At 36.4% G+C, this 16,478-nt stretch overlaps 1 protein-coding gene across 1 annotated transcript in view; it reads right to left on the reverse strand.

Moving 5' to 3' along the window:
• Positions 1-16,478, reverse strand: part of AGMO (alkylglycerol monooxygenase) — a 318,725-nt gene that overhangs the window by 185,770 nt on the left and 116,477 nt on the right. Inside the window, exon 6 of the mRNA XM_029919039.1 lies at positions 5,624-5,719. Within this exon, the coding sequence (XP_029774899.1) occupies positions 5,624-5,719 (96 nt within the window). The remainder of the gene's footprint in view (positions 1-5,623; positions 5,720-16,478) is intronic.

Here is a 16,478-nt window from a genome sequence, read left to right on the forward strand (position 1 = left end):
GAAGAGACTGAGGTACAGGAAGATAAAGAATACTGTCCAAGGTCATAGTAATAGTGATAAATGAAGTCAGGACTTGAATTAAAGCAACCTAGGGGTGCCTGGGTGGCTCAGTCATTTAAGCAGCAGACTTCAGCTCAGGTCATGATCTCACAGTTCATGGGTTCAAGCCCTGTGTCAGGCTCTGTGCTGACAGCTCAGAGCCTGGAGTCTGCTTCTGATTCTGTGTCTCCCTCTTTCTGACCCTCCCCCACTGACACTCTGTCTCTGTCTCTCAAAAATAAATAAAATGCAAAAAAGTTTTTTTAAAGCAATCTAATTTTTGAGGTCTCAAAAGGAAAACGCAGTATACATTAGGCAAACAGTGTTACTTACTTTCAATTTTTTAAATGGAAACTCTATGCTTAACACGGGGCTTGAACTCACAAACCTGAGGTCAAGATCACATGTTCTATGGATTGAGCCAGACAGGCAGCCCTATATTTATTATGTTTTAAGAAAATCATCTGGGATGAATAATTTTAATATTTAAGTTTTAATAATTACAGCATGTGATATATTCAATAATATCTCCCCTAGTGTCATCTTTAAGTAAAATAAATATTAATTTGTTAATGAAAAAGCTTTTTCAATTGGTTAAATAATTCCAAAATGTTTCCTGTCTACTCAGAGGGCAAAATAAGAGTTACAGAAACTTGAGATAAACGAAACATGTTTCTCTGTAACCATGACTTAAAATTCACATTATAAATATTGTATATTTTATTCTTTCTCAGTGATTTACTAAAATGATAGCAAAATAGATATATCTGCTTAAAATAAAACCACACCTTATACAGCACTGGCTTCATAAGATTTTGAAGAATAGGAAAATATTGCTAGACTTCCATGAAAAATCATAATGTTGGATACAAAAGGGCAATAAATAAACTACTCTATTAGGTGTATAAAGAAGTCGGACCTCCTAAGTCTCTCTGCTCATGCTGCTACCATGCTTTTGCTGCTATAAAGTTACATTTTCCTATTCTTCTCTATAGCTCCTGGCTTCTACAAACTTCTGGTTCCTACTTCTCTTCAGTTATGTTCCTTCATAATTCCACCACATATATCTCCTAAGCTTTCTAATTTTACACATCGCATGCTTGCAGTTCTCCTATATTCTAATTTCTATTGATGCTCACTCAATATGTGTGTCTCATATATATCCCCAGGGGAAAAAAAGTTTGAGCAGGACAGTTATATATGAGTATGGGGTTACTGATGAGAAGAACTTGTTTTCCTCATAGCTCACCAACCAGACCTCTGATGGCAGTGTCTGTGCGTAGTGAATATAGTTGGCTTAGTAGGATTCTAATACAGTAACTGCCCTAAGGCAAGTCCTGAATGCAAGGAGAAGGAGGTGGGGTGGGAGGAGCTGAAAGAGAGAGTGCTGGTCTCATCCAGCTAGGATCAGAAGTCAAAATTTGAAACTGCAAGAGTGACTGAAAACCAAAAGTTTTCTCTCCTATAAAGAAAGGATCTGGAGAGGAGAAGCTGCAATATTTGCACACAAATCTCCTGAATCTTGAGTTAAGACTCTTGGCTGATTCTTTTAATACTCATGCAAATATTCATGTATAGGAAGAGGAACTTGCTGAAAAGCCAACAAGGTAAATAGCTAGAAAATTGCTGACAACAATTTAGACTGCCGGCTCATGCAGTAAAAGTAAATATAGAATGCAAATTTTTAAAGTGAGTTTGTAAACACCTCAGGCATTTCATTAAATACAAAAAAAGACAGTTCTTGCCCTAAGATTAAAGACCACCAATGATAAAAGATATGCCCCATAACTAAAGACCATATTAAAAGACACATATCCTATCAAAGTATAAATCAAACCCTCCAAAAACACAATAATTAGTTACTTATTTCAGTGTCTCCTACAATAAAAATAAGAAAAGGGCAGAGGATAATAACAGAATCTTAAGTCCCTACAACTGTGCCATAGAGACTGGCATGTAACAATAATAATAATAATTTACTAGATATACAGAGAAGAAGGAGATGTGATCCATAACAAGAAAAATAACAGTCAATTGAAGTAGACTCTCACAACTTGGATGTTGGAATTTGCAGATAAGAATTTTAAAATAATGATTATAATTGACTTATGGGAAAATACAGTCATAATGAATGACATAATTTCAGCAGAGAAATAAAAAATGTTTATAAATAAAAATGGAAACTGTAAAACTTAAGGCATAATATCTGATGTGAGAAATCCACTGAATGGGCTTAAAAGTACATTAGAGGGTGCCGGTAAAAAGGTAATTAAACCTGAAGACAAATTAATAGAAATTAACCAATCTAAATAAGAAAGTGAAATTCTAAAAGTTACAGACCAGTACTGATATGAATCAATATCAAGTAGTATAATAAACATGTAGGTGTTTTGAGTTCCAAGAGAGAAGAGAGAAAAGGTATAGATATAATGTTTAAGGAAATAATGGCCATTAATTTTTTTTAATTTGACATAAAATATACTATCTGTGAACTCTAAATGAGGCCAAAAAAAAAATCCCAAAGAATACTATATGTTAGGTAAATAAAGGAAAGGAAGATATAAAATTATTCAAAGATTACATCATTGTCATTTAAAAATCCTGGAGAATGTTTAAACTAATTATTTTATAATTGTACAAACAATTATTCTTATAAGGCTGTAATAACCAATAAAGTGAGGGACTGGTATAAGAGGAAACAAATCAGTGGAAGACAATAGAAGTCTCAAATTAGAGCTAACCACATAGAGTAAACTTTTTTAAAGGACTTAGGTAATTGAAAGTATAGAATAAAGTCTCTAAAGGGTGGCAAAGTGGGTGTTCATAAAAATAACAAATTTTGTCCCCTACCAAATGCCATATTCTTTTTTTTAATGTTTATTTATTTTTGAGAGATGGAAGGAGAGACAGAGCGTGGTCAGGGGGAGGGCAGAGAGAGGCTCTAAGCTGTCAACACAGAGCCTGACAAAGGGCTTTGACTTGAGCTAAAGTCAGACACTTAACTGACAAAGCCACCCAGGCACCTCCCCCATACCACATGTTAAAGTTTATTCAAGTATATCAAAGATCCAAAAATAAAATTAAAACTCAAAAATTCTCAAAAGAAACTATAGGACAATTTCTTTGAAACTTTGTGATACTCAAAGACTTCTTGGAGAAAACACAAAAAATAAAAAATCCACCTAAACTAACCATTAAAAAAGGTAATCTTTTTAAGTTAAAGTTTTGATATTTTTCAAAAGAATTCACAAAGAAAATAAAAATGCATTTTACAAACTAAGGAAATGCAATAGAAATACATGTATCTGACACTGCTTTATACCCAGAATTTGTAAAGAATTCTACGTCACTTAGGCAAACCACTCAACAAAAAATAAAGGCTTGAGGGGCACCTGGGTGGCTCTGTCAGTTATGCATCTGACTCTAGATGTCAGCTCAGGTCAGGATTTCATGGTTTCAGTGTTTTCTACTTTCTCTTGTCCTAACCTAGCTGAAGGGAATGAACCTGTCCTCACTTTCAGAAAATCAATACCTCCTTATGACTAACCCCCCCCCCGCCCCCCACCCAGAGTGAAACTGATTTTATGGATGTCGATAGCATGAAACAACTGAATGAATCCAAACTCCACTCAGGAATGTTCAGGGCTCCATGGGTACCAGTGTCTTGTCTTGTGTATTGCTTCTGTGAATGGACTATTGTTTCTGTGAATTGAACTTTGAAAAATTAGGGCAAGCATTTTATCTTCTTCCCACTCCAGCTCTCCATTTCACTTGCCACTCTCTCCAGAAGCAGCTACTGTTACAAATCTCTTGGCTTTACTTCCTGTATAATTCTGTTACTTAAACAAATGGTAGTATGCTTTCTATAATAATAAATGTAATTAAATGCACAGCTGTAAAAAATCTTATAAATATGTTCACACCTAATATAAAATTTCAAGAGACAAATCTTAATTTCAGAAAGTGTGTTCATGCTGCCTGTGCAGCTCAGCTGTAGAAATTATGCATGATATGGTACTTTCAAACCTTTGAAGTATTGCACAAGTGAAAAGTCATGCATTGGCTTTGAGTTTAGAAATGAAGCCACCTGGAGGTTCTGAGTGTAAAATAAGGGTTTCACCAGTGGCTTTCCTCTACTGCTCCTTTACATCCTGAGATGGAACTCAAGCTCACAGACCTCTTAGAGGGACACAGGAAAAGGCGGAAGTTGCTTAGGCAACCATTGTTCTGAATTCAAACTAATACCTGACCCAATACGTGGCTTGACCCGGAGCCGAGCTGCTATAACAATGGACTTCTCCTTCAACCCCTCCATGTAAATCATCAGAAAGCTTTCCTCGACTGATTTAAACAAATTTGGTCTTTGACCTCTACAGTCAGAATTGGCCTCAACAACTCTTTCAGATGGCTGTAGTATTGACTATTTGATGTATGTCAACTGCCATAAAATGCAATGCTGTTTCACCACAGATCTTCAAATAATGTCACATATGTCCAAAGCCATCATAACAGTCTTTTTATTCCAAGTAAAGCAGTAGCATGAAATACTGCAGATTAATGAAATAATACACTTTGTTGTATCAAGCTTTGGTATCTAATACAGCTGTGATTTGCAGTATTCAACCAGCTGCAACACTTGTCAATGTGTTTCCTATGGAACTTCAAAACACTTCCAACAAATACCAAATGCTTGAAAAGGTTCTCATATGCATAAAGCAGAAGTTTTTCTGGGTCTTTGATTTTCGGTATTTAATAACCAGAAGAGTACAATAGTTCATAAAACAATCAGTTACTTAACGATATATCTGCAAACATTCAAATCTGGCAATTTGAGATACCACAGATATCCAAGAAATTATATTTGCTCACTTCTCTGGGGGGAAAAAAAGCTAAATGTATTGAACATTCTCAAAATAAAACCTAAACTCTAAAATTAAAGCAGGATTTCCAATCAGAAGAGTTTTCATAATTTCTTTAAGCATTAAACTTTTTATAAGGAGTTCCTACTGATTAATATATGTATGTGTACATGTATAAATGTAAATAAAATGTAAATATTATACATTTATACATTATTACAGTTTAGTATTATATAATAAATTATACTATAAAATAAATATAATAAATAACATTTACATCAAGTGGATAATTTACGTTTATAAATATGTAAAATTATATGTATGTAGTTAAATGTTAGATATATCTATAAATATGTAAAATTATATATATAAACTTAATCTTTAAGTTGAAATGAATTTCAACATCTTTGGGTAAACAATGTTTAATAAACTGTAATACAGAAAGATATTGTATTGAATATAGTATTAGAATGTTTTGGTACTTAATAGTTCAAAAATTATTTTATTTAATTGAGACCAACTGACCTCATTGTTTCTTATAAACTTTGCAATATATATTCAATAAAAAGGAATAAAAATAACAGATGTTTCTCCTTAAAGAAGGCAGACAAAGATTTTTCTTACACAATAAATCAGCTGTTAGTGGATTTCCAGGACATTGCCTTAGGGTAACTATTTAGGTATAAAACTTAAAAAAAAAAACCAAAAAGAAACAAAAGAGTCACCTCTGTATGGATCCAAAATTGGTAGAGAAGATTGAACTGAAGATGAACAGCATATACTGCAGGTGGTATGAAGAGGGCCAAGGGAGTGTAGAATATCTGAAAAATTAAAAATTTAAAAATTTGTATATCTTATTACTCAACATGAAGTACACCTTTACTAATGATTGTTATGAATATAAACTTCATTAATACATCTTATTCTTCAGCAAATATCCCTTGTTCTGTATATTTTATTGCCACATTTGACTTTGCAACATTAATTTTCCACAAAGTGATAAAGGTACAGATGTGTCAGAGCTAAGTCCACCACACTTTTTAAAAAAAAATTTTTAATGTTTATTTATTTTTGAGAAACACAGAGCGTGAGTAGAGAGAAAAGAGACACAGAATCTGAAGCAGACTCCAGGCTCTGAGCTGTCAGCACAGAGCCCAACAGGGGGCTCGGACTCACAAAATGTGAGATCATGACCTGGGGTGAAGTCAGACGCTTCACCAACTGAGCCACCCAGGTGCCCCAGGCCACCACACTTTTAATTCATATTTAATATTGTCTAATTAAAATAGCATAAATGGTGTGTCATTTCCTTAACCTTGAAAAGGTAGGATGTATTTCTGGAAGTAAAGATGTTTTTCTTATACACACAGATACTCACTTTAGTTGGAGAAAATTAAAAAAAAAAGGGATCCTGTAGCTTGATCCCTTGATGCCCCCCTAACTGTATTACGGCCTGGCATGCCAAGTAATAAAATGAAATCATGTTTTTAAAAGGTAACTTCATGTAAGAAGTTTTCTCTTTCAAATGTGTGGTTGATTGAGAGCAAGATATGTCCTAAATTTTCAAAGTCAGTAAGGAAGAAGCTATGATATGATGCCATAGTGGAAACAAGTTTTAAAGGTCCATATTTCCTAACAGACGGAAATGTCTTTGCCTTGAAAAAAACAACTTATGCTTAAACCGCAGAACTGGTTAGAATCAACTAATAAGCACAATCTGCTGTGTTCTTCTAATGACTTTGATCTCCAAATGTGATTTCATGTTGTAAAAAATCCTTTAATTAAATGACACACCAAACAAACAAACAAGAATAAGAAGAATCTTACTTTTAACTAACGCTCTGGATTTTCTAGAGTTAATATTTTCAGAAAACTGGCTATTTTAAAAACATTTCTCCTGAATATTACAATTTTATTTCTAAGTGATTGTTAAAGCTTTTGTTTTCAATTAGGCCAGTATCATTTCAACTGTGTTTAGTTGTGATTGCGTGTTTAAAATTGGACATTTACATAAACCCTTCCCATTTTTGTTTTGAACCTTAAGTCATGAAAAATCTCAGCTGTCATCACCAGCAGGGTCAGTTTTATTATTTATAAATGGATTATTAAAGAATGGATTGGATTGATGAGCAAAAAATACGGGGCTCTTTTTCAAGACATCCATTTCAAGTCTTGGTTCTACTGCAGAATCTCTCCATGGTGTTCACAAAGTTCTCAAACCCCTCTACACTTTAGTTTTCTGACAAGAATGGTGAAGGAAAAAACCATCTGAAACTTAGCCATCCTCTGGTTTCAAAAGATTTGTGATCGTCTGTTTTGACTTATTGAAAATACATTCAAAGAGTTCTCTTTCAAATGGTTAATAAATAAATATCGGAAACACATATACAACCTGTGATTTAACTATTTTAAATTAAGGACTATTTTAGAACCTTGGATGTGTGAATAAAAATGCAAAACAACTTAGGTTGGATGTCTAATAAATAATTTTATTCAGAAAGAGAGTGCATACTAGGTGAATATTTACAGTTCATTATAATTCCCCAAAGTATGAAGAAATAGTCCTTTGAGAAAACAGCTGTTAAGGAAAAAGAAGTTCTAGGATCAACTAAGTTGTAAAGTGCTGAGTTACACAAGTCAAACTTCTTTAACACAGAACTTCTCAGAGCCTTTACCATGCTAATGTGAATCACAGGTGTGTTAGCCCATTGAATATTTTTTAAAGTTTACTTATTGAGAGAGGAGAATGTGTGCATGAGAGAGAAAGATAAGGAGAGAGAGAGGGGGGAGAGAGAGAGAGAGAGAGAGAGAGAGAGAGAGAGAGAGAGAGAGAATCCCAAGGAAACTTCACTCTGTCGGCACAGAGCACAATATGGGCTCCATCTCAAGAAAGGTGAGATCATGACCTGAGCCGAAATCAAGAGTTGGACGCTTAACCACAGACTGAGCCACCCATGATCCCCTACTGGATACCTTCTTAAAGAATTTCCCACAGGATTAGATTTCCTAAAAACACATTTGATGAACCAATATCTCAAATCTTACAAATCAGTAAATATAATTATCCAAACACTGGAAAAATGAGTTCAGCATGAATTCCAAAAAAGGGAAACTTCTAATAAAAATAAAAATACATTGAGAGCACTGCTAGAAATTTACCCAAAGGATACAGGAGTGCTGATGCATAGGGGCACATGTACCCCAATGTTTATAGCAGCACTGTCAACAATAGCCAAATCCTGGAAACAGCCTAAATGTCCACCAACTGACAAATGGATCAAGAAGATGTGGTTTATATATACAATGGAGTACTACATGGCAATGAGAAAGAATGAAATCCTGCCATTTACAGCAATGTGAATGGAACTGGAGGGTATTATGTGAAGTGAAATGAGTCAGACAGAGAAAGACAGATACCATATGTTTTCACTTATTATGTGGATCTTGAGAAACTTAACGCAAGACAATGGGGGAGGGAAAGGGGGAAACAAGTTACAGAGAGGGAGGAAGGCAAGCCACAAGAGACTCTCAAATAATGAGAACAAATTGAGTGTTGATGGGAGTGGGGGAGAGAGGAAAGTGGGTGCTGGGCACTGAGGAGTGCACAGGTTGGGATGAGCACTGGGTGTTGTATGGAAACCAACTTGACAATAAACAATACAAAAAAAAGTACATTGAGCATCTGGGTGGCTAAGTTGGTTGAGTGTGTGACTTTGGTCAGATCCTGATCTCACAGTTCCTGGGTTCAAGCCCTGTATGCGGGGGAGGGGCTCTGTGCTGACAGCTCAGAGCCTGGAGCCTGTTTTGGTTTCTGTGTCTCCCTCTCCTCTGCCCCTCCCCTGCTTGTGCTCTACTCTCTCTCTCAAAAATAAATAAACATTAACCAAAAAAAATACAGGTCAGGGAGTAAGTCTCATGAACCACATGGAAGTTAATTTCTTATGATTAATATAGTACTATAAATAGAATCTAATGCACAATCAAGGTTCTAATTGCTAAACTGGAAAGCAGCTAAGTAAATGTCCAAGTCTGAAATTCCTCCCTCATCTTCTGTATCTCAAATATTCATATTCCCAAGCCCTCTGTAGTTTTTAAAACCAACATAAGTGTCCGTTCCATCATAAAGCCTGAAATGATACTAATTTGGGAGAAAAACATTTCTCCTTCCTCAAAGATAAACTCTCAGCACCTGAGTCAGGGAACCACACTGTTTATGAAAAACATGCATTTCTGCCATGCATTCAACCCATGTCATTCTGACCCCAAACCTCTTGAATCTGACTGTCTGCCCTAGGTTACTTTATTACCTTTTAGTTGAAGTCATATACAACAGGTTCTTAAAGGAGAAAAATAGCCCAGACCTATACGTGCGAAGAGAGAATGAGGACAGGCATACAGGTCACCTTAGTTCACGGACGGAAGATGGGGGTGTTATTCCGCTCATCACGTGAACGGAGCAGCCTGGAGTTGTGTGAAGGGCACCATGAGGCAGGACACTAAAGGGGAACTATAACTATCTCAGCCTTGCTGGAAGTGTTGGCTAGTGTGTCAAGAGATTGAATTGGACCACAGGGTTCATGGACAGATCTATCTAAGGGAGTCTGTGAGCCCCTGTGACATCCCTACAGCAAAGATGGAGTTTGTGTGCACGGAGGCATATGCAATTTCCTGAAGAAACAATCTACGGCTTTCCTCAGAGACTCTCTGGTGAATCTCTCTCACCATCAGTGACAAATGAAAGATAAAAACAAAAATAAAAACAACAAACGGTGGTCTAAACCAGGAGAGGAGATTTTAATGATATTCCAAGGAGACTAGATTTATCCTAGATCATGAGAGAGCAGTTAACTTTTTTTAAGCTTGTGAGAAAAACAAAAGTAACTTTGAAATCTAGTTCACTGGCCCAGTGGAAAATCACACACATTTAACCACAGGAATAGCCATAGGGATTAAAGAACAGAATGCATGCAAGAAAGCTAAAGCTATGGTGACTGTTTAAACATAGGAGATGAGAGGGACAGAGGAGTATCAGAAGACCTCCAGATCTGTGGCTTATGTGTGGGGTGACACTGTGTGCCAAGACAGCAGACAGGAGGAATAAGCGGTTTATAAAGTTCAACTTAGTGAATACTGTGATGGAATCCTTGAGATCCATCCCAAGGAAGCTACTGAGTAAGCAAATACGTTGTGCAAATATCAACTGACCTGAAAACTAACACTGGATCTGCAGGTTTGGATGAATGAAGAAGTAGGCCTGAAATCCAGACCTCATTAAGTTTAAAAATAACTCAAAGGAGGCGATGAAATAGATGTAGGGATTATTTACTTCTCTTTTTGGAAAACAGGGAAGGAGAGGGCTGGGGGTATTCTTTCAGGAGAACATATGGATAAGAGAAAAGATTTTGTTTGTTGTTGTTGTTTTTTTTTTTTTTTTTTTAGTGTGAGAGATACAAATATATTTTTGGTATATTTAGAAGGAGCCAGTTAAGAGGAAGAGGGACAGATGCCAAGAGTAGTTGGTCAGACAACATCCAGGACAGGAATTCAGACAGGAGCAACGTTACCATTCTGAGAATAAGATCTGCTGAAAAAAGGTGAACGTTTTCTATAAAACTAGAGACAAGAAATGTGTGCACTTTTGAATTCACAAATCTTCATGAGTATATCTGAAAGAAAGTAGAGTGAGGGAAGAACAGAAAAACTCATTCTCTGTGAAGTTTTGAATATGTTCACTGGCTGAAAGCAAAGGGCAGCCGTGGCAAAGGGACCTTGAGGAGACTACAGAATTCTGGAAGGTCTTCTCCCAGGTAGGGAGGAGGCTTGTGTTTAGTGCTTGGTGAGCAGCACTCACTGTAGCTCAGCTCTGTCTGGAAGCCACACATGGAGGGGCAACGAGCTGCCAGCTGGTGGTGCAGGACGCCCACGGGAGCCCGGCAAGCTGGGTGTGGGAACAGAGTACGTGGGTAGCCGGATTCAAGCACAGCTTGGGGATTTCAGAGCAGATGCAACAGAAGGAGGCAGACTGTTTTCCAGACTCAAAGGAATTAGCATTTCAGGTTGGATGAAGTAGGAAATAAAGTTGTGAGGCATGACAAACTGTGAGCAAAAGCAAGGGTCAAGAAGGGAGAGCTGTCCATAAGTAAGCTGCTAGATCAAATGGCTAAAGTTAGATGTAAAATTACTTTGAAAGAAAGGGTAAAACAATGAGCTCCAGGATTCGTGTCTATCTTATTTTCATAAAGTAGTTTGGGGCACCTGGGTGGCTCAGTTGGTTGGGCATCTGACTTCGGCTCAGGCCATGATCTCATGGTGTGTGGGGTCGAGCCCTTCATCAGGCTCTGTGCTGACAGCTCAGAGCCTGAAGCCTGCTTCGGGTTCTGTGTCTTGCTCTCTTTCTGCTTGCGCTCTGCCTCTGTCTCTCAAAAATGAATAAAGGTAAAAAAAATATATAGTTAAACTTTACTAGTATCTGTACTTCTGTAATTCTCATTTATTTTTACAATGCTACTTTAGAGAAAAAATTTTCCTTCATAGTTGAGGAACTAAAGATTGAATAATCAAGTACACTGTCCCACATTCCTAAAATCGGGGATTCATCATGATATAGAACCAAATCTTCTGGTTGCAGGTAGAGAACACTGATCTACCCTTAAAACATATCTACTTAAATTGTACATTTGAAATAAGCACTTGTGTTTCTACATAGCAAGTCCTTATTTTAAATAGTCTAGACCTATCTTTCTGTTCCCATACCTATGCTTTTATCCCTTTTTCCCTTTCCCCATTCCACCTTCTTATACATCCTATATTCCAGCGATACTCAAACGTTATGGGTTGAATCATGTTCCCTCAAAGGATGTGAGGCCTTATCCCCAGTACATCAAAATGTGACCTTATTTGGAAATGGTTTCTTTATGGAGGTAATCAAGGTAAAATGAGGCAATTAGGGTGGGTTCTAATCCAATAGAACAGGTTTCCTTCTCAGTGGGAAATGTGGACACAGAGACAGGCATGCACACGGAATAATGCCACGTGAAGATGAAGGCAGAGATGATGTGATAAATCTCTAGGCAGAGGACCACTAAAAATCACCAGCAAGCCTCCCTAAAGTGAGAAGATAGGCGTGGAACAGATTCCTCCTGACAGCCTTCAGAAGAAACCAACCCCACCAGCACCTTGACCTCAGGTTTCGAGCCTCCAGAAGGATGATGCAATAGATTTCTAAGCAACCCAGTCTTTGCTACTTTGTTAAGGCAGCTCTGGGAAACTAATACGTATGCCATACATTTTACTCACATTTCCTTAGGTTTATTATGCTTTTCTCATATTTTTTGTGTTTTCAGTGATGTGCTCCTTCTATATAACATTACATTTACAACCTCATTCTCAGCAAAATTCTATTCTCCTTACAGATTGGGCTCAGGCATTTCTTCTGTGATGCTCCCCTTGACCCACCATGGTTCTTAGCACAGACACTTCTCTCTAAAATCTTAACAACTTGTATTTATAATGGCTATTGCCTTAATGGAAGCCCGCCAAGGAAAGCAAGCACCTTAAGGACAGAGCTTATGCCTTATTTATTTCTCTTTCTATGCTCAAACTTTGCCACCATGACCAGCTCTGCCAATCAAGAGTGTATATGGAAAACAAACATAAAACAAAACGAACAAAACAAAAAAAAAATGAGTGGATGCACATCTCAAAATAAGAACAATGACAACATGTAAAGGGAGTTGAATAATTGGGCCGATTTTACATTTTTTTTTTAAGCAACAATGAGATGATGCTGTTTTATGTAGGGCTTTCACTATGAGTCTTATTTATCCACCGTCATAAAAAACCCTACAAATGACTGTAAGATTTCTGTAAAATAAAATACCAAGTATCAGATAATTTTATCTTTACCAAATTTTAAAATGACTTTGGTAAACTACAGAATAATTCCATTTTCCTGATGTATGCTAGAATCAAGACTCTGAAACTGGTCAACTCACAAACAGCAAAGGGCCTAATTTATTGAACATGTGGACATGAACTTTGTCTTATATGCTGTCTTTGAATGGTGGTTGAAGATGGGGGGGAATGCCTTGGAGTTCTGAGGCAAAGTCTTGAGACATGTTTTGTTTCTTTACTGCATGGGGGGTTCAGGTATGTTTTCCATCTGTGACAAGAGTTATGAGAATTTTATCCCCTATGTGTTTGACTGCATTATATCAAAGTTGTTAGTTTCTTGTGTCTTTATTTGTTCCCATTTGTCTTTATATAATTCCAACTCTCACATATTGAAAAACAGTCATTGTTTATGAAGTTTGGCAGAAGGAATAATGTAATAAAAGATTTGGGATTTCACTAACAGCTCCTCTGTAGTCTTATGTATAATATAAAACCAGTATTATATATGAACTTGCTATAGTTCAAAGAATTTCCACACTCATCATTTAAGATGATCTTCAAAATAACAATATACAAAGCAGAGCAAATATTAATGATCCCATTTCTAGTTTTTTAAGTTTATTTGAGAGAGAGAGAGAGCACGCCTGAGCAGAAGAGGGTCTGAGAGAGAAAGGGACACAGAATCTGAAGCAGGCTTCAGGCTCTGAGCTGTCAACAACAAGCCCAGTGCAGGGCTTGAACTCATGAATTGTGAGATCATGACTTGAGGAGAAGTGGGATGCCCAACCATTGAGCCACCCAGGTGCCCCTCAATTACCCCATTTCATGTGTAAGATCACTGAGTTGTAAACATTAATCAGTTGATTCAGAGTGGCAAAACTAGTTAATAACTGAGCTAAGGTTGGGATCTCTCTCTCTTCCTTATTTCTGGAAAATTGTTCCCTAGTATTTCTTAAATGTAATCAATATGTATTTTTAAATTATTATACTCAAAAATAATAGCACCATATATTTACAGTTTCCCTAATTTGTGGTAAGGAAAGTTTTCATAAATGGAGGTAATAACCATCTTTCTTTCCTCTGGTGGTGGATACAATTTACTTTATAGATTGCTAATATGCTATAAACATATTTTATAAATTCTTATTATATTAATTATAATACTAACCTAAAAATTAAAATAATTTAGATGATTGAGAGATACTACAGTGTTAAAAATAAATTATTCAACCTAGTCATTTAAACTAAGTGCATTTGTCCTTTATTTATGATGCTTTTAAGAGAAATACTCAATTCATTAAGTGTAGATGTTCCTCTTTCCCATTCTGTAGTTTCATATATGAAATAAATATGTTTAAATACATATTAAACAAAAAGGTAAAGAAGTTACTCTCCTTATGCTCTAATTTTTGGTATTCTTTGAAATACTTAAATTATTTAAATCAGTTCACACATTTCACTTACTCTAGTTAATGTAGCAATATGTTTCTTTTGACACATGTATTTTGACATCCATAAAACTTTTTAAAAATTTCTTTCACTCATGTAAGATACATTTATTAAGCACTAACTGCAACAGCCATTTTAGAGATACCAAGTACATAGCAGTGAAAAATACATTTTAAAGTTTACAGACTGGCACGAAGGCAGTAATGCAAATAATAAACGCTATGATAGAGATATGCAAGTGTGTTATGGGACAAAACAAAACAGAAAATCATCTAAGAAAGGAAGGAATTGAGTCTTGAAGGATATAACAATCGAGTAAAAGAGCAATAATTTTACAGATGACATAACTTCATGTGCAATGACATATCAAGACCCCACTGCATGGCATATTTTAGAGAACTGAAAGTTAATTGTTAATTGGAGATTATATTGGAGGTGAAGATTGTGGAAGATGAGATTGGAGACAGAAGTGGGACCAGGTTTTACTCTATCTGCATGTGGTAGGAGTCTGTGAAATTCTTTTCACAAAGCTAGAAAGTTATTTAGCCTGTTCAGAGCCAGCATTCTGGAAAGTTAAGAATGGATGATGAATTGAGGGATTAAGAATGGAAAAATAAAGAGCTACCTTAGAATCAACTTAAGACAGTTTGGCTGAATCCCTGTTCCTTATCATGCTCTCGGGGTCCCAGGAATCAATGGCTATTGCTGCTAGGTCTTTTTTTTTTTAATTTTTTTAACGTTTTATTTATTTTTGAGAGAGAGAGAGAGAGAGAGAGAGAGAGTGAGCAGGAGAGGATCAGAGAGAGGGGGGAGACACAGAATCTGAAGCAGAATCTGAGCTAGCTGTCAGCACAGAGCCTGATGCGGGGCTCGAACTCACAAACTGTGAGATCATGACCTGAGCTGAAGCCGGACGCTTAACCGACTGAGCCACCCAGGCGCCCTTACTGCTGCTGGTTCTAAGGGGTTTTGTTTGGTTCATTGGTTTCTGGTTTTTTAGAGTTGTTATATCATCCACAGTGGCTCTACGGCATCCATAGGTATGTACATATAATTGTATTTTTAATACATTATTCTATAATAGTTTTATTTTTGTAAATGAGTTGCAAAAATAGTACAGAGTTGCCACATACTCTCCACCCAGTCTCTTGTTAACATATTATTGTGCTGCATAGCCACAACTAAGAGACAAATTGTTACATTATTATTAACCAAACTCCACTAAACTGTACATCTTGTTTATATTTTACTAGGCTTTTTCCCTCTGATTATTTTTTCTGGTTTAGTATCCCATGCAGGATGCGATATTACATAGTCTTTGTATCTTATAGTCTATTTTGATCTGTGACAGTTTCTCAAATGTCCCTAGTGTTTCATTTTACACTTTTAAGGAATACTGGTTAGGTATTTTGTAGAATGTCCCTCAATTGGGGTTCAACAAATGTCTTTTCTCATAGTTAGTCTGGGGCTATAGGTAATGGTGACAAATACCAAAGGGATAAAGGGCTGTGCAATAGGACATTATCATCACATCTTGTTAAAGGGTAGTTGGTATTAACAAGATATCGCTGACAATGTTAACTTTATCTGAGACTGTGTTTGCCAAGTTTCCCCATTTTAAAGTTACCTCTCCATTCCACCTCACCATTTGTCCTCTCTCTCTCTCTCTCTCTCTCTCTCTCTCTCTCTCTCTCTCTCTCTCTCTCTTTGGTGGGTGTGTTTTTTTGTTTGTTGTTTGTTTGAATATACTTGACACAAAATGTTACTTTAGTTTCAAGTGTACAACTGAGTAATTGACAAGTTTATACATTATGCTATGCTCATCACAAGTGTACCTGCCACCTGTCCTGTTACATCCTTATTGTCCCTTATTCATTTTCTATTCTTTGTATAGAGGGTTCTCAGTACAGTCCGCCCTCATAAGGAAGACAATAAGCGCCATTTCCTCAGGGCAGGAGGGGTGGGGAGAAATATCTATGTGTACGATCTGGGATTCGTTTGGAATTCTTTAAAGGAACTTGTCTCCCACATATTCGTCCCCATTATCTACTTATTCTAGCATTTATCTATATCAGCATGGGCTGATTTCAAAGATATTTATTTTATACTCTATACTACATTATATATTTTACTGTTCAAGCTGTTCCAGATTTTGGCCATGAAGTGTTCTTTCAACTTGGCTCCTGGAACCCTTTGACATGCCCCATTCTTTCTACCTATGTGATCAATACAAAATGT

This window comes from Suricata suricatta, chromosome 2 (assembly GCF_006229205.1).
Source record: "Suricata suricatta isolate VVHF042 chromosome 2, meerkat_22Aug2017_6uvM2_HiC, whole genome shotgun sequence".
NCBI classification, from domain to species: domain Eukaryota; kingdom Metazoa; phylum Chordata; class Mammalia; order Carnivora; family Herpestidae; genus Suricata; species Suricata suricatta.